Source organism: Lepidochelys kempii, chromosome 17 (assembly GCF_965140265.1).
Source record: "Lepidochelys kempii isolate rLepKem1 chromosome 17, rLepKem1.hap2, whole genome shotgun sequence".
Taxonomy (NCBI): domain Eukaryota; kingdom Metazoa; phylum Chordata; order Testudines; family Cheloniidae; genus Lepidochelys; species Lepidochelys kempii.
This window is the reverse complement of record NC_133272.1, coordinates 5,623,470-5,644,728: the sequence shown is the minus strand read 5'-3', so window position 1 is coordinate 5,644,728 and position 21,259 is coordinate 5,623,470. Positions and strand designations below refer to the sequence as shown.

General features: G+C 37.7%; 1 protein-coding gene across 5 annotated transcripts in view; it reads right to left on the bottom strand.

Moving 5' to 3' along the window:
• LOC140899533 (uncharacterized) overlaps positions 1–21,259 on the bottom strand; it is a 54,251-nt gene that overhangs the window by 10,710 nt on the left and 22,282 nt on the right. For all 5 annotated transcript variants that reach the window (XM_073315198.1, XM_073315201.1, XM_073315200.1 and 2 more), the window contains 6 exons: positions 17,542–17,746; positions 15,653–15,831; positions 14,710–14,875; positions 12,661–12,822; positions 11,523–11,686; positions 7,030–7,211 (listed from right to left, as the gene is read on the bottom strand). In XM_073315198.1, the coding sequence (XP_073171299.1) occupies positions 11,547–11,686; positions 12,661–12,822; positions 14,710–14,875; positions 15,653–15,831; positions 17,542–17,746 (852 nt within the window). In that variant the 3' untranslated portion in view covers positions 7,030–7,211; positions 11,523–11,546. The remainder of the gene's footprint in view (positions 1–7,029; positions 7,212–11,522; positions 11,687–12,660; positions 12,823–14,709; positions 14,876–15,652; positions 15,832–17,541; positions 17,747–21,259) is intronic.

The window sequence follows — 21,259 nt, the reverse complement described above, 5'->3', positions numbered from 1 at the left end:
AATCCTGGCTCCAAGACTGCAACTGTCTCTGGCCTTGGGTAAGTTATCCTACATCTTTTTTTCCCTCATCTGTTAAATGGAGACAATATTTCACATGGGTGCTATGTGGGCTAATTAGAAAAAGTTTGTAAAGGGCTTTGAACATGGACTGTGACATATAATATTAAGAAAATAAGTAATATTGCTATTCCATACAATTCTTGATTCTTGCCTTTGAATATTGCAATTAAGAAAGTCAGGAAGGATATGTTTTTGAGTAACCTAGTCAAAATTTCAAGTGGCTTCTATTCTGAGGATTATTCAGTTCTGGATTTCAGGGACTTCCCTCTGAAGATTTTATAGAATTCTTGTATGCAACATATGACTCATCTGTGTTACTTAAAGAGTAACAAAATAAATAAAATAAGATGTGCTTGTAACTGGAGCGGAGCACAAAATAGATTTTTCAGTTCGGGGTAGAACTGAACAATCTCCCCTCCCCCCCAAAATACTGTTTGATGCAAACTGAAACTAATTGTTTCAAAATGTTTTGTCAAACCAAAAAAAAATTCATTTCTAATCAACTGAAACATTTCTGGTTGACTTAAAATTATTTTTTTATTTTAATTCCACCATTTTCAAGTGGGTAGATTCTTCAATTATAGACAACTAGTCTCAACCCTGAATGTTCAATTCTCTCTCTAGGTTTCCCTGCTTCTGGACCCACCCGCAATATTTAATATCATTGTGATGAGCTAAAGAGCCAACTTCAATATATACCCTAATACATTTTTCTTTCCTTAACTACTCTAAAGACTTTTTGCCTAGTACAGCACATTAAGGATTTCGAATTCACCACTGTTAGGATTTATATACCAAACAGCTGTGCCAAGAATTCACAGGAATCAAACTGCAGTACCGTGAGCAGCATAATCTGTTAACTTGTCCTCGGGTATTTACAATTACACAGCTTTACAAACTGCAATACAGTCGACTCCATTTAAGCTGCATTTCTCTGTTATTTTAAAAGTATCACTTTCCCAAACATGTGAGAATGGGAAACAAATTCAGCTCTGGCGTAAGTGAGCACAACTGAAGTTAGTGACCAAGAGACCATTTATGTCAAGGCTAAATTTGGTCCCGAGAGATCTGCAAAGAAAGGGGGTGAGAGGGAAAAAAAGGAGGAGTACTTTGTATCAATCAGCAGTATCCCGTCCAGGTAATTAAGGAGCAGTGATAGACTGCAAAAGGGAATCCCATATACTCTTCACCCAGAAAGATGATGGATAGTGTGACATTAACTAACAACAATGGGAGGATACATGGTGCTTCAAAAGGGTTGTGGAAAACACATGCTGGGGGGGGGGCGCAGTGTTACATGATAGATCTCTGGGAAAGACAAAGCCCTGCATCTCCACACCAGTCTGTGTTACAGTATGGCAGTAAAAGAAACAGTTAGTTTTATAAATTTGAAATATATAAAATATGATGTTTGTAAATTAATGTAGGTGATCCACTTATGGCTGTGGGTTTAGAGGGTTCCTAATCAGGCTTTGTAAGCTAAGAGCAAAGACCTTAGCACTTAGTCTTGTAAAAGCTTTCTACATAATTAATAGAAGCAGTGGCAAAGCTAATAGGAGGGCAGGGGGTGACTGGCCCCCTGGTCACCTTTAGGTGTACATATTGCGCCTTTTCAAGCCAATAGGTATAACTGACCCATCACCCCTTCCCCAGCTCCACTCCTGCTCAAAACCTGGCTTTGCTACTGAATGGAAAACAATCATAGAATCATATAAATGTAGGAGTGTAAGGGACCTCGAGATGTCATCAAGTCCAATCCCCAGCACTGAGGCAGGACTAAGTGTTATCTAGACCGTCCCTGACAGGTGTTTGTCCAACCTGTTCTTAAAAACCTCCAATGATGGGGATTCCACAACCTCTTTTGGAAGCCCATTGCAAGGCTTAAGTACCCTTATAGTGAGAAAGTTTTTCCTAATGTCTAACCTAAATCACCCTTGCTGCAATTTAAGCCCATTGCTTCTTGTCCTGTCCTCACTGGCTAATGAGAACTATTTATTATCCTCCTCTTTAGAACAACCTTTTACATACTTGAAGACTGTTATCATGTCACCCCTAAGTCTTCTCTTCTCCAGAGTAAACAAACACAATGTTTTCAATCTTTCCTCACAGGTCATGTTTTCTAGACCTTTAATCATTTTTGTTGCTTTCCTCTTGCCTTTCTCCAATTTGTTCACATCTTTCCCAAGACGTGGTACCCAGAACTGGACTCAACACTCCATGTGAGGCCTTATCAGTGCTAAGTGGAGTGAAAGAATTACTTCTCATGTCTCGCTTATAACAGTCCTGCTAATATATCCCAGAATGATGTCTGCTTTATCAATATTACATTGACGACTCATATACAGTTTGTTATCCACTACAACCCTCAGATCCTTTTCTGCAGTATTCCTTCTTAGGCAGTCATTGCCAATTTTGTATTTGTGCTATTGATTATTCCTTCCTAAGGGTAGTACTTTGCATTTGTCCTCACTGAATTTCATCCTATTTATTTTAGATCATTTCTCCAGTTTGTCAAGATCATTTTGAATTCTAATCCACCCCTTGAAAGTGCATGCAACCTCTTTGAGATCAGTATCATCTGCAGACTTTATAAGTGTACTCTCCATGCCATTATTCAAATAATTTATGAAGATATTGAATAGAAGTGGACCCAGAACAGATCTCCACAGGACCCCACTTGATATGCCCTTCCAGCTGTACTGTGAGGCATTGATGACCACTCTCTGAGTATGGTTTTCCAACCAGTTGTGCACTCATCTTATTTAAGATTCCTCTAGGCTATATTTTCCTAATTTGTTTATGAGAAGGTCACGTGAGACAGTATAAAAAACGTTACTTAAATTCAAGATATATCACATCTACTGTTTCTCCCCTATCCACAAGACTTTTCACCCTCTCCAAGAAGTCTGTTAGGTTGGTCTGACATGATTTTTTCTTGACGAATCCATGTTAACTCTTATTTATCACCTTATTATCTTCTAGGTGCTTACAAATTGATTGCTTGATTATTTGCTCCATTATCTTTCTGGGTATTGAGGTGACACTGACTGTTCTATAAGTCCCTGGATGGTCCTTATTCCCCTTTTTATAGATAGGTACTATATTTGCACTTTTCCAGTCCTCTGGGATCTTTCCCATCTTCCACAAATTCTCAAAGATAATTGCTAATGGCTCAAAGATCTCTTCAGCCATTTCTTTAAGTATTCTAGGATGTATTTTATTAGGCCCTGATGACTTGAAGACATCTAACTTGTCTAAAGTAATTCTTAACTTGTTCTTTCCCTATTTTAGCCTCAGATCCTATTTCATTTACACTGATGTTAACTACATTAGTTGTCCATTGCTGAATGATGACAGCCATTTCCAAAGCTCCTGCTTTTTAATTCCTAGGCTTATACATTCTCTCCAAATGAAACAACCAACTGATTTAACTTTCTAATATTAAATCGCCAGCCAGCATGCTATTCATACAGTTTATGCAGATGTCTTTACCCTCTGGAAAATCAAAGTTTAAGAAAAATTTCTTTTATCTTTGGGGAACATTTTAAGTCTCAAGCTAACTACATTGAGAAATCTAACTCTATTACTTTGTATTTGACATTTTGTTACTAGATTGGTAATAGGAAATTACCAAATAAAATTGGTATTTTACTTGGTAATTTTCTTCTGTGGTTCTCAGCTAATATGAAAGACGTGATCATCAAATTTATTCAGGTTTTCCTGTCAACAACATCATTAACCAAATCCCTCAATTTCAAAGTAAATAAAAGCATCTGGGTTTCTAGCACAGCAAGACTGACTTGCATATTTAAGCCTCATATATAGATGTATTTCCACTGGACCAGATTTGCATATTAATGAAGGACTAATTGCTCTTTGCAGTCAATTTTATGCAAATAATTTACTACTCTTTGTACGTGTTTCATAATGTTTGGAAAGATAAAAAAAAACCCAAAACTTACAAAAAAAGCACAAATATTTGACAACCAAAAGAAAGAAATAAAATCACAACTACAGCAGACAGCTTTATATTAAAGTTTTATATAATTAATCTTTTATGTTATTGGTTTATTTTAACTTCATCCCACAAAGAGAAACACAATCATAGGATAACTTCAGCCTTCCTCCTTGCCTTTCTTTTCAGCCCCTCAAAATGTAACAGCTTGTGACTACCCATTAAAACATCTTGCTTCCAGCTGGAAGGATGATGAACCAACTCCAATGCAGAGTTAAAAAAAAAAAATTGGTTTGGAGGTGGTTGTTGTTTTAACCTGCTAAACAGAAATTTCTTTCCTCTCTACCTTCTTCTTGCCACAGGCCTGTTACAAGAATCCAATCTGTGACCTTGAAGAATCCAACAGCATATTTTAGATGCAGATTTCTCTTCAAGAAAAATGGGAATAAATACTGAACAAACATAAAAGGAATAAAGCTAGGTACTGAAGTATTATGCATTATCAATAGCTTCATATCCTCATTCAGTTTCTCACTCTTCAAGCCGAAATGCAATATGTCGGGGGTGGAAGGGAGCCACGTAGGGAAATAGAAAAGAACTGTTGAGTAGGGAAAGCTAAAAATGTGAAAGAGATAGAGGAATAATATGAGGCAAAGGGAAAGAAGGATATAAAGACTGGAGTAGAAGAGGAATGGAAATGGAGACTTGAGTTTGAAGGAAGGGAACATTCAGTGTGTGCATGCAGAGATAGGTTGAAACAGGAAAGTGAAGAGCTAGAAGCACAGATCAAGGTGAGAAAAAGAAATAAAAAGACAAAAAATACAGAACCCCCCAAAAAAACTACACGAACAAAAAAAAAAGCAAGAAATAAAGTGAGAATTGGAAACAGGGTAGAAGACACTGTAAAAAGACAGTGATACGACAATAAAGACTGTACGTATCTTGTTTTTAATTCTGAAAATGGGGGGAGCAGAAGGAAGGGAACAGGGGGGAGAAGACCATGTACTTGTATTCATACACATCCTGCCTCCAGTGATGATGTCCCTATCTTAGTTGTAAAGACTAATCACCTTAACATTTGTACATATCATAAAATCGCCTAAAGTGTTTAGTTTTAATATGCAGAGGACTAGGATCAGAACTAAAACTTTGCTTGACTACAGTCTTTCATTTGCACAAACCCCACAATTCACATACACACACAGATTTTGTTCAGGATGTACACAGAAGTAAATAATTTTTATATGAAAAATGCAAAACCTTATGGCATCAGTTCAAGAGAACTAACTTGAGCCATTACAAGAAATGGGTAAATTTTCAAAAGGAGTAGTTTAGGGGATCCCGTAACCTTGTTTGCCTCAGGCAAACACTATGGTTGCAATTGTGTTTTGTACTATACTCTCTCAAATTTTTTGCAAAAAGAAAAGGAGTACTTGTGGCACCTTAGAGACTAACAAATTTATTTGAGCATAAGCTTTCGTGAGCTACAGCTCACTTCATCAGATGCATCCGATGAAGTGAGCTGTAGCTCACGAAAGCTTATGCTCAAATAAATTTGTCAGTCTCTAAGGTGCCACAAGTACTCCTTTTCTTTTTGTGAATACAGACTAACACGGCTGCTACTCTGAAATCTCTCCAATTTTTGTGTTTCATCTGGGAAGTAATTCTTTCACCAGATGACCTTTAGGAATAGACATTGGATATAAAGCAGTGGCATTTTGAGCTCCAACAGTAGCAGCCAGATCAATAAAGTACCTCTTTTGCTCTCTCAATAACTTGCTTATTGCTCAAAAGTGGATGTTTTGATCATCTGTACAGATACCCAGTAGTTTTCCTACCAAAAATAGAGTAGGGGTTCATGCTTTCCTGAAATTTATAAGCTCCTCTGCAACTTACCAAAGATATTTTCACTTCTGTAACAAAGGTAGTCTGAATATACAGAATGGTTGGTTATGCATATCAAACCATAAAAAAAATTCAATGATGAGGAACTATTTTAAGAGAGCCTTCTACAAAGGAAGCCTTTGGGTCTATACAAATGTCATTCACTGCAAAGTTACAGAATACACTTTCATACTTTAGAATCTCATTATTCAGTATTGGTTTAAGTGTTCCAAAGAGGATATGGACATGCTATGCTCTACACAACTCTCACTCTGAAATACTATTCAAATGGATCTCAAGGTTAGGGTCTCCTGCAGCTAGCTCGTATATTACCATCTTAATTTAGAAAGGGGTAGATTCACTAGAGAATGTGACTTTGGAATTAATCAATGTAATCTCAGTTTTAAAATCTACATCTAGTTATTAATGTTTTCTTGTCACAGAAGCCCAACATTCTGCAATTTTAATATTTTAAAAAATCCATTAATTTTGATATTTAGGATTTTTTTCCCTATCAGTGGATAGAAGTGCTGATAAACAGTATAACCCATCTCACTGAAAATCTGAAGAGTTTAAGTTAAAACCTAAGCTTCAAGACAGGCTAATGGAGAGCAGGAATTCTACAATGCCATTGCAGAAACACAAAGGACCAGATCAATGATTTCTCTGTGGGAACTTTAATTCCTCCAGAGGTTGTGAAATTTCTTCCTTCTTCAACAACAACATAAATCAAGAAAGCTAAGTGGGCTTGGGTTTACAAAGGTCAATGCTGGTATGGCAACTCAGAACACCTGGTGAGATAATATTATTCTCATTTTGTAGATAGAGAACTCAGGCATAAAGAGTATACGACTTGCTCAAGGCCCCACAGGCAGACTGTGGCAGAGCTGGGCATTGAACCCAAATCTCCAGAGTCCTGTTCTAGTGCCTCAACCACAAGATCATCTTTCTTCCCTGTCATTTTCCCTCACAAAACACCTGTGTGAAGTTCTCAAGCATGAAAAAACAACCCATCTGCAATTCTTGTCAATTTTTGAAGAGGTTTGCAGGTCCAACAAAAACACGTTAAACTTTAGACTATTGGCATATATTTCATAATGATAAATAGCAGTATATATTTTTCACTTTACCTGTCAAAGACTGGAACAACAGTCCAGCCTAACTGTGATTGTGTATTAAGCTCCAGGATCTGACCAGGGTGGGATATTACTTTTCCTGCTCTCTGTCCACTTGGATCCGGAACATAAATAGCATTCAGGCAAAATATTTGAATTAAAAGCACACTATTATCATCAAGATAAGGGTGTAACACCTAGAACAAAATACAGAAATTTTAAGAGAGAGGCCTAACTTAACAAAAACAAAAAAAAAACTGAATCAAAGAAAACTAAAGGTAGAATAAAGCAATATGAAAAGAAGTGTCTCAAGATGTTCCACCCAAAAATATTACACTTCATTGAACTCTTCTTTAGAGGGCTGGGTGTCTGCTTCTAACTACTGAGTAAAGTTAACATGACCAGATTTAATTAGCTCTTTGACAGTACAATTTAGTGATGGATTTCACAGGAGGAAAACTGAATTCAAAAAGAAAAAGAATAATATAATTTTTACCAACCAAACGCACAAATGGAAAAACCATGGGGAGCTGACAGTACATGAATATTCTTCTGTGAAGATGCATAAACATCAGTACAGAATGTATATGAGAAATGTTATTAAGTATCTACTGAAAACTTTCTTTCTACATTGTTAATAAAACAAATTTACTGAACAACAACAACAAAAAAGCACCCTCCAAAACTTACAGGCCACAAATGTGACTATTTCTCAACACTGTGCTTTGAATTACTGGATGAAATCATCCAGGTTATTTGTCACTTTAAACTTGCAATTGGACAGTGAGATATTACTAATTCTTGACAATCAAAAGAGCTAAAAAATGCCTCCTCACCACTTCATGAAATCACCAATGCTTAGCTAACTCCTGTGAGGCAACTGATTGAGATTTTGCCCCTTAACTTGAAAGACAATTCTCAGCAGTTAAGTGTATGTTAATAGGTATTTCTCTGCAGAACAGATGTTTTTAAGTTTCATGGGTATCATAAACATTAAGATCTGTGCAGTGTATTTTAGAAAAGAGTTCTCCTTAATTGTTAACACTCAGTGTAACACTGAATGAGGGGAGTTTGATCCTATAGGGAGGTTTAAAATATATAAAGAAGTTGGAGAGCGGTTTTTCATATTTTGGTTTATCTAACTTTTTGTAGTGAAACACAGTATTGTTCTAATTCTGAAATATGCTGCTAGTCATGATGTGAAAGGTTATTACTATAGCCATAAAATTCATTCCTGAAAGCCAGTTTTATTTTTCCCCCCCAGTAAAGTAAAAGTTCAAATGCCCTTTAAAATAAGCAATTCCGTACAAACCAATGCATCCACTACTGATTTATTTTATTCATAAAGTAATAATTTACTGGTAAAATTCAGTCAATTTCATTAGAAGTTTAATGAACTTAAATAAATCAAAAGGACAATGAAAGCAAATATAGCACGATTAAACAACAATAATTTATGAGAAAAAGGCACACAACTTTCAATTCCATTATACTCTAAATCGTATATTAAACAAAAACAGGCTTTTGAATTGTTTAAAAGAAAGCGTTATCCATTTTGCTCTTTGCAATGTCTGGGAGTCCATAAGGGAAGGTGAATTTATCATTTAACTAAACTGTATTTGAAAGTAACATTTCTGATTCATATCTGCATTTTTGAGCCTTCTCCTGACAGTGCCAGCAGTCTCAGAACGCAATGCCAGAGACTGTAACTCAGTTTTATTCTAGTTTAAAATTGGTTTAACAATAAAAGAAAAACTTTGCTGTTTAATATTTAAACTGTATAATTATTCCTTTAACACAATGCCCAGGGACAATGAAAACAGTGAGTTTCAGCTGTACTGGCTGGTCTAGATTGTAGAGAACTTGCACAGAAGCACATCACAACTGCTGTGTACGGTGGAAGCAATTATCACAGCAGATCTCTAAAGGGAGGAAATGTACGTCTCTCTTGCAAACATGGGTGAGGCCAGTGGGTACATGCACATAGTGGATCCATGGAACTCAAATCCCATTAAATGTGGGAGCCACAAACTATATCCATTACACCTGCTGGGTACCTAACAGCAGCTGGCCTTGGTATGGCTATGTGCTGATGCCTTGTTCCTGAAACACAGACATAAGGAAAGGAGTACGTGTGGCACCTTAGAGACTAACAAATTTATCTGAGCATAAGCTTTCGTGAGCTACAGCTCACTTCATCGGAAGCATTCTTTTTACAGACATAAGAATTAGTTTCCTTATTCCTGTTGTGTTGCAGTGCAGATTCAAGCAAAGAAAGCCTTTCCAACCAGCACTTTGCTCACTTGGCAACTAGACATTAGAGAGATGGGTGCACAATAACTGCTTAGACAGATTGCCAAGGACCGGGCCTGTAATTTTGAAACAAATTTGTGAAAAATCAATATTTAGCTCCAGGTGTTTTTTTGGGGGTTGGGAGGGAGGGGGCAGATTCTATTAAAAACTGGATCTCAGGAATCTAGTGTAAATTGTAGTTGCTACTGTTAATTGTGCCAGTCATGTTAGGAGACTTTAGAAATATGAAGATATCTCCTTATTACTAGAGTAGATATACTAGAAACTAGACTGCTACATGTAAGAAGGGAGAATTCCAAACTGTAGTAGAGAAAATCCTCATATATTTGAGGAAATGGGGAGCCAAATTATGACATTTTTCTCCACTTAGAATGCAAACCTTTTGTTGTGGATACAGTGTCCACAAATGACGTATGATGCCAAAGTAACGAGAATGTAAAATGGGCTAAATTATGTCTCTGAAACCCAATGGAGCATTGGAGTGGTGTGAACAACAGTGGTTGCGGAGAATGGCATTACGCTTATGTAAGCCATAATGCAAAGGCATTACGTTTATGTAAGCCGTAATGCCTCCAGGCACAATGGAGGAAACATATTTAGCAATACACTTGCTACATACACTTCTTTAAAAGGTACAGCATGTGCTTACTCCCTTTCTGGTGCACGAGCTGGCACACAAGGGGCAAGACCTTGTTGATCCGGAGTTTGTAATGATGTCAGTAGTACTAGCTGGACCCCAAAGCTTTTGCTCATGCAGCACAAACAGCTGCATTATGGGTATGTAGCATTTGGTTGCTCTTGGAAGGGAGAAAGGGTTTTTGTGCACCTCCTCCCTTCCCCTACAAGTGAACCACACAGGAGCAGTAATAATTTCACTCTCTATTTTCTAATGGGTTAACTTTTGGGTTACAGAAATTAAATGATATCAAGCATATTGATTTACTGCATTTAATTATTTTCTTATATTGTAAATATATATTACATACAAAAAATTACATGAAAAGAACATTAAGATTGCAAGCCAAAAACTCAAAAGTTAGGAACTGCCTGTATAAACTTAATTTGATCACCTTGTGTATATTAATTATGAGACAGCCTTTAATTACATGCTCACATACTATTTTTTCCCACAGGACTTCCTCCCCATTCAGTGTACAGGATGCGCCTGCTCTGACAATGAATCAGGTTTGAGTAGTGAAGGAGACTGTTGTGTGTAGGACCCTTGCCTCATTTGTTGCAGAAGTTGACAGGTGTGAGAAAATGAGTCAGGGGATTACAGGAAGAGATAGTATAGTCACATGGTTAACGCACTTGAGTACTGTCCTGGATAAATGGATTCTATCCATTCCTCTACCACAGAATTCCTAGGTGATAATAGGCAGGTCACTTAAATCAAACTTATCAACAATTGGCCACCAATTGTGTGTTCCTCATTTTCTGGGTGCCCAACCTGAGACCGGGACTGGAATGAAGAGAAAGTCCCTCTTTGCCCCTGTAGGCCAGGGATGGCACATGCATAGTCCAGTCATATGTGAGGAGATAGAGTATGCACAAGCTGGTCAGAAATAGGAGATATGAAGGGCTGGAGCATGCTCAGTGAGGATGGAATCTTCTGAGATTTTAGCTGCTAAACTGTCAGTCTCTATCAAGTAGGTGCTGACACTGAGAAATCAGGGTCTTACAATGGGAAGTGTCTGGCAACCTTAACAATAGGCTGTGCTATCAGCCCCATCTATACTGCTGTTAAAAACTCCCCCAGTTGAACCAATTAAGGGACTCTAAAGGGTTTAGAGGGAGCTCAGTGAAGAAAAGGCTAGAAGAGGAACTGTGGAGAGAAGCTGCAGGGAGAGAAGGTCTTCTGCAATGGTCCCTTAATTGGTTCAACTGGGGGCACACCTGCTCTGGCACAGGGGAGCTGGACCTATTTTTAAGCACAGGGGCCAGTCATCGTGTGACATTCCTTATAAAATTATATACTGATTGCTCAATCAAATTTTAAATGCCAGACAACAGCTGGCATAGAAGCTGAACCATACCTACACAGCTTGGGTTTATCAGCTCAGCTATTACCCTTAGACCTCACAGAAGTTTGTTTTTTCATTATTTAAAAAATGAAAAATATCTGTAAATATCCTTCTCTCTCTTGATATAGATAATTCATGGGGAGCAAATGCAAAGAGGCAGTTATTACATACCACAGATGGATCAGTCCACCGTGGTCATCTCTGTAGACTTGTGAAATCAAGTTGGCTTGTCAGAAATTTTTCTTCTCCTGCCCATTGTTGAGGTAACTCAGGCAAATGTATGCTTGCAGCTCCCCGAAGGACTCTGGTGAACACATTTACATAATATCCACCAGCTGCATAAAAAAATAGGCAGCACAGAAGATTAATTTGTACATATTTATGACTAGGCATCTAAAATGCCAAGAAGTGCAACTATTTTGCTACTTATAACTTCTACATTAAGTCAGATAGATTGTCAATGAGACAACCTGGTCTTTTAGGGGCAAATCCTGTCCACTTATCAAAGTCCAAATAACAAGGTGATATGTTGAAGAATACAGTGGAGGTTGAGGGGCAGGAATGGTGCTTCCTCAGGCAGTTGGGGGAAAATGGCCAATGGATCAATAAAATTGCAGATTCATTGGTCCCATCAAAAGAGAAAAACCCTGCCTGAGGGGAATCTGGGAGCCCCTGTGGAGCACAACTCTGTCGCATGCTGATGGTGCAGGTTCTCTGCGCTGGCTTCCAGAGTACACCCAATGGAGAAGAACCACCTGATTCCCTTGGACTACTGTGGGCTGGTAGGATTTGCCCCTTAATGCTCAGGTGCATGGATTTTATGTTCCTCATCTGTGAAAATCATTGTTGATGGGAATAAGAACTCCCAAAATCCTAACTATTTTTTCAGTACACGTGACATTTCTCTCTCTCTCTCTCTCCAATCATACTGTTAATTAGAAATACTGTTTTATTTTACTTTAGTATTCTACTTTATTTTATTACTACACATTGTTCAGAGGTAGTTTCAATACAGACATTTCACAAACTATCTGAGCAAACTTATAGATCCTGCAAAAAAATCACAAGTACATTTCATAGAATCATAGAATATCAGGGTTGGAAGGGACCTCAGGAGGTCATCTAGTCCAACCCCCTGCTCAAAGCAGGACCAATCTCCAACTAAATCATCCCTGCCAGGGCTTTGTCAAGCCTTATTTACCATCACGGGGAATTTTGGTCATAGTGAAAAGTTTTGTTTTGTTTTAAATAGTATTGCTTATTAAAAGAAATAAAATACAAATAATAATCTTTGAGTATTTGTAATCACCTTTGAGTCCAAAGGCTTGTTTGACCTTTATGCGGATGCCTGCTTCTTGCCGATAGAGGACTGCATGATGTATATTGATATATTTTGGAAAGTGTTCTGATTGTGAATGTCTTTTTTCATCCAACCTTTCCACATACCAGGCTTTCAAATGATCAAGTGTAACTGCAGAAACAAACATTGACATCTTATATATAAATTGGCAATTGATGAAATGGCTTTTTTGATAATATCTTTTGAACAAAAATTGACCAATTCTGCATTTTGATGCTTAAATCAGCACTTACACATCCAGAATAACCACTTAAACATTTAAGTTCCACACCATGTATCCAAATATAAAACAAAAGATACGTCTAGACTGTGGGCTTTACATGGGTCATCCAATGCATTTTTGCCCGTACTTCCCTATTATCCACACTCACATCATCTAATTCAGTGATGCTCAGACTAAGGCTCGGGAGCTGCTCTTTAATTTGTCTCTTGCAACTCTCTGCAGCGCACGACATTAAAACACTGTGTGATTTAATTATTAATCAGTCTAAGTTATCAACCAATCAGGATGCTTTTACTATGTTATTAACCAATTATAGAATACTAGGTCAGTCATTTTGCTGTGAGAATAATAGAAGAATAAGTGCACCAGTGATGATGGGGCACTTTCTTGTGTCTGTACCAAAATAATGTTATGAGGAGGAAATAAGGTCACTTCTTCTCTAAGAAGGTAAACGCCAGATGATCTCAGCAATCTGGCACCATGCACCTTGACATACAGTCAATACTTCCTATGCTGGCGTTTCTGAATCCGCCTCTGTGGTTGATCAAGGCCTGTGGAAACTGGGAGTAGTACCTTTTCGGCTGACATACTCACTGCTGGTGGGCAATGGGGTTTGGAGACCCTACTCTCTGCAACAGAGCCGTTATTTCAGGCACATTTCTTATGTCTGTCACCTGTGGGTAAACCACAGTGTTGAGGACCTCACAAACCTCCACTGCCACTGTTGGTCATCCCAGGTCTGCACGACATGGTGGTCCCACTAGCTGTGCTAGCTGTTCTGCACCAGTCTATACATGAAAAATATCCAACAATTTCAGTATTCATCAGTCTGTCGAGTCTGCCATGAATGAACCCCACACTGAGTCCCGCCACCTTCTGCATCTCGGACAGTGCTCCTGAAATGCCATCCAGTGTCTCAACACTGGGTCTGGAGCAGGTCTCTGCAGACTGCACTCTGGGAGGTGCTTGTGCTTGGCCAAGTTCACATGCATTCAAACTAGGACACAGGTACATGCTGCAGTGTATACACAGCCCGGGAGACTTAAATTAGGAACTCTTAGGCAATGTCTAAACTATGGATCTTACAGTGGCATAGCTGTGCTGCTGTAAGGTCCTGTGTAGCCACTCTATGCCAGCAGGAGAGAGCTCTCCTATTGGCATAATTAAACCATCCCTCATGAGCAGTGGTAGCTACATTGGCAGGAGAGCGTCTCCCGCCGACATATCACTGTCCGCACTAGCACCTTTGTCGGAGAAACTCATGTCGGTAGGGGAGTGTTTTCTTCACACCCATGACCAACAAAAATTTTGCCAACAGAAGTGCCAGTGTAGACAAAGCCTTACTGTTTTAACGGCTTGATGTTAAATTAAGACTAAATGTAAATGTGACATTAATCAAAGCAGGATTATTTTAAATTCTACCTTGCCCATGCATCCTTTAGGTAGTGCCCAGGAATAATAATACTTCCACATGAAACTACTATTGTTGAGTGCTTCCTAATCAATTAGGAACAATAAGTTGATTAGCTACAAATACACAGATTACTCAGTAAAAACAGTATGCCAAATCTGCTCTCAGATACCCATGTGCACCTCCCTTTAGTACTGGATTCATGGGAGCTGCATGTGAGGGTCTGAGGACAGATTTGGTTCAGTGTTAATAAATGATAAACAGAGCTTAGATATATAAGTAATCATATTGTATTATGGTTTGTAAAACAAATAATAGCAGGAAGAGCATTTGTGAATTAGGTACCAATAATTAGTTTTCGTACCTTTGCTTTGTTCTTTGTCAATTAAATGTATTGCCATGTCTTGTCCAAATTTTGGGAAGCTGTTGTCCTTTTGAAAGCTGGATATAACCTCTAGCTCTGAATTACTGGGCTTAGAATCATTTGAGAAGTGATATCCCATCAAGTAGCTTGGTGCAAGCACTGAAAACTATAAAAACACTATCAAACTGCAGGGTTCTGGTGTAAGCTATTGGGATGACTCAGGAGAAATTAAACAGCTGCAATCAGCAATGATATCTCAACAGTAGCGAATCTTTGTCCGCATAAATAAAAATAAATTTACTATAAGCAAAACCATACACAGAAAAGATTCTCGATTTTGGAATTCACCCAGCTCTTAGCACTTGGATGTAGAGCCCTGCCTTCCAGAATCTCCTTTTTCTGTCTCCCAAAAACCCCTCTAACAGCCCCTCCCTTGAGCATCTGTGAAAACTGAGGGGAAGGTGAAGATGGAGTTAGTCCTTTGTGTATTTGGTCCTTGTTAGTGCACTTACACTCTGCCACATCTAGGGACAGTACACTTCAGTCCCAAAGCCTGTGATTTCAAGCAGTTATGCAACTCCCTTGCCTACACTAGGCTGTAAAGGCACGATTTTAGCATGTGGTAATAAAAATATTTTAAAACTCTATTGTACACAAGGCCTAGTGCTTCTAACACATGCTTCTTTGGTCAAGTTAACGACGAGGGCACCTCTAAGGCTCCTCCTTCGGATTTAACTCAACTAATTTAGCAAATGTTAAAAAGGGTGTGCTTTGCCTACATTAGACTTTTAAAATGTATTTATTAGCACACATTAGCCAACAGGAGTTAACATCACACCTTTAAATTCTGATCTATATAAAGCATATAGCACTGATTTCCACAGGGCAGCATGCATTTCAAGCAGATAGAGTAACTATTATGGCTGAAACTCTCTATACTTGCCTGAGTGTGTGGTAACAATCGAAGTAGTATAGTGCAGCAGGGAATCACTGGATACTGATTTAATGCAGATGGTGTAAGAGCTGCTGGTTCCTTGGTTGGCATCCCTCCTCTCAGTCTTAATTGAAATCCTCCTACATTTAGCTTCCCATCATCATTAAACACACGTATCATAGAGTTTCCTATAAATATAAAGCAGAGGAAAAACTACAGAGAACTAGGGATTACTAAAGATTTTACAGTGCATTTGTTTGTTTTGAGTATGTGATTTTCTCTTAAACGTTTCCAATATTTCCCTTAACAACTGAATGGATGAAGAAGATTAGGTCCATGGAGAAACTACACAAGTGCCGTATTTAGAAATACCCTGATTATCCAAAAGTGGGGTTGACTTTTCATAGGATGTTGTAAAAGATGGCTCCGACAAGGCCAGGTCTCAGGATCTCTATTACTTCTTTCATGTATAAAAGCTGCTGTGACTCCTCTTCCTCCATTTTCAGCATATCCCTCAATTCTCTCCCTTTACAGAAGCAAATCTAGGTGTCCCAAACTAATATTTATCATCAGTTAACAGGTCTTTCCTGGTAAGTTACTCTGTATATAACTTACTTATTGCGAGGAACAGTTCTGCCTGACTTCTCAGTTTGGAACAGAACAAACTCTGATTTTCTGAAACACTTTTCGTATCCAAGTTATCCCAAAATGCTCTGCACAGTAATGAGTTAGATCATGGCAATAGAAGGAGTGTGTAACGCAAACCTGGCAGCCATTGTGTGTTCCGAATAACTGACATACAGTCATGAACATTAGAATCAGCTTTAATGAGAGATATAATTGTTGATCAAGATATCGGGGTTATTTCCTATGCCTGAAAATTAAAAATTCATGAGATCTTTAACTTCCATCTGAACAGCCACCATAAACAGGCACTAAGAATCTTAGTTTAATATCCTGTTAAATTTCTACTTTCAACATCTTTACATTGCTACTTAACATTTAAAAGTCTCAAAATGTCCATCAGCTCTGGTGATCCCGATCCTAACTTTCCATATTTCTAACAAGTCACTTCAATGACTCCTCTTTTTATTGATCAAAACGAGCCCAACTCCCTTTACCTTTCCATCTAATTGCAAGACGTGGTAACATATTTCTTACCCTTTGCTGCATCCTTTCCAAATTAACAACACTGGTTCTGTGCCTTATCTTACACAGGTTTTCCAGATGGAAATATAAGAAGTGCCAGCAGCAATAGTGTCTTTTGTTTTGTATTCTGTCCATCTGCTAATACAGATATCTCTTTTCTAGGTCCCCTCAAGGCAATGGAACTACTCATGTGATTAAGGTAAGCTGGATTTATCCAATAACCTAGCATCTTTTTTGCCTCTTTTTACTGCAGTTGTGCACTACTCCAATAGTTTTGATTATTTTTCTCACAACGCATTCCGAATCCTTCTCCTGATCAGTAAACTGGAAGGCTATTCCCTTTAACATAATTCCCTGGTCTAGTTCCTTGTTTATTTGTCTAAATTAAACTATAGTTGCCATATGCTGGCCAATCACCTAAAGATCCATTTTTTTGAATCCAGTTGCAAAGTATAGACTAGAAGTATTTTTATAAACAGTGGTTTAATTGCATTTCAGTTTAAAATATTTGTCTGTACTAATTTTCTATGCTCTATAAAAAAAGGTTTTGTTACTTTATTCTCAGGCTTCTGCTAGTAGTGATCCTCACAGTCCCTAGGAGGTGCATTTCAACAGTTTGCATTGTGCTATGAAATAAAGCTCTGTGCTCTATACTTGAGAAGACACAAACATCGGAAGGTATAGTGAGGACCAAAGAGAAATGACAGAGGAAAGAAAGAGGGCTAGGTAATAATACTTGCTTAATATACCTATTAAAACAAGGTCTCCAGAATCTACATCCACTGTATAAACTTGAAGAAGAACACATGTATTGATATCCATTACTTTTGGATCATCTCCATTTAAGACTATTGGGTACTGGAATTCTGGATTTCGAGATGAACTATTAGGAAGTGGAAATGCCATAATATCAGGCAAGCTATTCAGCCATAAATTCTTGATTTGCCCTGTTACCTAGGAGGAAAAAGTCAATATGTTTTATTAATTATTATTATTACTTAATTTTGTTTTATGTACTTTTGGACACAGAAAATTAATTTGGAAATATTGTAGCATACTAAAATAATACCTAAAGAAACTTCTAAACAACCTTTTTGGAAACCTACATTGTAGGTCTTTGGCCCTAATTTTTAAATCACAAAAGCCAAATTCTTCCTTATTAGGGCTGTCAAGCGTTTAAAAAAATTAATCGCATTGCTAAACAATAATAGAATACCATTTATTTAAATATTTGTGGATGTTTTCTACATTTTTAAATATATTGACTTCAATTACAACACAGAATACAAATTGTACAGTACTCAGTTTATATTTATTTTTATTACAAATATTTTCACAGTAAAAAACAAAAGAAATACTATTTTTCAATTCCCTTATTACAAGTAGTGCAAACTGTAGTGCAATCTGTTCATCATGAAAGTTGAATTTACAAATGTAGAATTATGTAAAAAAACCCTGCAGTCAAAAATAAAACAACGTAAAACTTTAGAGCTGACAAGTCCACCCAGTTCTACTTCAGCCAATTGCTCAGACAAACAAGTCTGGTTACATTTGCAGGAGATAACGCTGCCCGCTTCTTGTTTACAATATCACCTGAAAGTGAGATCAGAGGTTCACATGGCACTGTTGTAGCTGGCGTTACGAGATATTTACGTGTCAAATGCCCTAAAGATTCATATGTCCTGTCACACTTCAATCATCACTGCAGAGGACATGCGTCCATGCTGATGACGGGCTCTGCTTGATAATGATCCAAAGCAGCACTGACCGACGCATGTTCATTTTCATCATCTGAGTCAGATACCACCAGCAGAAGGTTGATTTTATTTTTTGGTGGTTTGGGTTCTGTAGTTTCCGCATAAGCGTGTTGCTCTTCTAAGACTTCTAAAAGCATGCTCCACACCTTGTCCCTCTCAGATTCTGGAAGGCACTTCAGATTTTTAAACCTTGGGTCAAGTGCTGTAGCTATCTTTAGAACTCTCACATTGGTACCTTCTTTGCGTTTTGTCAAATCTGCAGTGAAAGTGTTCTTAAAATGAACAATATGTGCTGGGTCACCATCCGAGACTGCTATTACATGCAATATATGGCAGAACGCAGGTAAAACTGCAGGAGACATACAATTCTCCCCCAGGGAGTTCAGTCAGAAATGTAATTAACGCATTATTTTTTAACAAGCATCATCAGCATGGAAGCACATCCTCTGTAATGGTGGCTGAAGCATGAAGAGGCACATGAATCTGTAGCACATCTGGCACGTAAATATCTTGCAACACCAGCTACAACAGTGCCATGCAAACATGTGTTCTCGCTTTCAGGTGACATTGTAATTAAGAAGAGGGTAGCATTATCTCCCATAAATGTAAACAAACTTGTTTCTCTTAGCGATTGCCTGAAGAAGAAATAGGACTGAGTGGACTTGTAGACTCTAAAGTTTTATATTGTTTTATTTTTGAGTGCAGTTATGTAACAACAAAAATCTACATTTGTAAGTTTCAGTTTCATGATAAAGAGCTCACACTACAGTACTTGTGTGAGGTGAACTGAAAAATACTATTTCTTTTATCATGTTTACAGTGCAAATATTTGTAATAAAATTATATAAAGTGAGCAGTGTACACTTTGTATTCTGCACTGTAATTGAAATTGATATATTTGAAAATGTAGAAAAAATCCAAAAATATTTCATAAATTTCAATTGGTATTCTGTTATTTAACAGTGTGATTAAAACTGCGATTAATGGCGACTGAATTTTTTTGAGTTAATCACATGAGTTAACTGTGATTAATGGACAGTCCTATTCCTTATATATGTTTGCAACTTCCATTTACTTGAACAGGCATTTTGCATGAAAATCTGAGGGCAGATTTTGACTTTGAAACCTTTATTTCAGAAAAACCCTATTCACTGCAATTCTCCAGAGTAATTAACATAATACTGTACAATACATGAGCCTGAAGAGTGTGACATGTTGAAGATATGCTCAAGACCAAAAAAGGGCAGAGAATAAAGTAAAAGGGACCGATCTGATGTAAGTGAGTGAGTCACATCATTTCAAGAGCCCAGAACCTAATAAAGTTTAAAACAAGAGAAGTTCAAGGATTATGCAAGCATTACTATAAAACAGACAATGCAACCTCTTCCTGGCCTTGGCATTTTTTTTCTAGGATATGTCCTTGAAAGATTTCTTCACTGTATTATGCACAAAGTCTTTCCATCAACATCAGCTGTGTGTTTCTTTGTGTTCTGCTTACTTTTTAAAATAGCTCAGACATATTTATTAGGGCCATGCTTCGTATTTGTGTTAGAACACAAATAGGGATGAATAAACAGAGGGGTCAATTTTTATTCAGTCCTGAAAATTACTTGGATCCAAACAGAATACTTTCTGCCTGGGGGAAAACTATGTGATGACTGATTTGGTAGCCCTGATAAGCCTGGTGCAGTAAGTCTTTGAGGTCTGGAATCAAATTCTTTTTAACCCCACCAGTAATAATAATAATAAAAAAAAAATTTAGAGGACTTAAGAATCACCTCTGCCTAGATTTCCTAGTTAGATCCCATCGTGTCCACCTAACTAGACTGGTGACTGCCTGAAAGGAGTTTACAACTCAGACAAGGCATTAACTGAAACCTAATGCAAACACTTGTTGTATAGGCAACTAAAAGGTAATGAATAGAGATAATTTATTGAGCCAAGATATTACTGAAGTTTTTAACTAATTAACATAACTACCTCAACTGTAAGGCAAGATATTGTTCTTTCTTGAGGGACAGTATGTACTACACAGATTATCTGATTTTTCACCAATTTTATTACAAATTTCCAAATTTGGGGCCCAATCCTGTGAAACTATTCTCACATGAACAGCCCTTATTTCAGGAGTGCTTCTAGTGAAGACAATGTAACAAAGCATGAGTAACAACAGCCAGTAGCAGCAGCAATGGGACAAGGAGAGGCCCAGACTCCATTGTCCAGGGGCCCTATGTTCTATGTAATCCAATGTAAGAAAAGTCAGACTCACCCCATTGTATAAATTGTTTATAAAAATAAGGAAAGTTGGAGACAGAAATACTGGTACAAACCGAATTGTTTAAAGAAAAGGAGTACCTGTGGCACGTTAGAGACTAACAAATTTATTAGAGCATAAGCTTTCGTGAGCTACAGCTCACGGATACAGACTAACAAGGCTGCTACTCTGAAACCTGAATTGTTTAAGTTACAAGTACTGTGATAAGAAGTCTTTAAGACTCCTGGTAAAGTCAGTGGTTCACATAAAAAGCTGAAAGGTTCTAGAGAATGGTAGGAAATGTTTATAGTTTAAATCACCAAAATGTGTTTTGATTGGTTAATTGTAATGGGATGAGGTTACCATCTCTTGTTGGATATTGTTTATTCAGGGGTCACTGGAAGAGACAGTGGGAAAGCCAAAAAGGTGGACTGGAAGCAGCAAATGTCATTAACA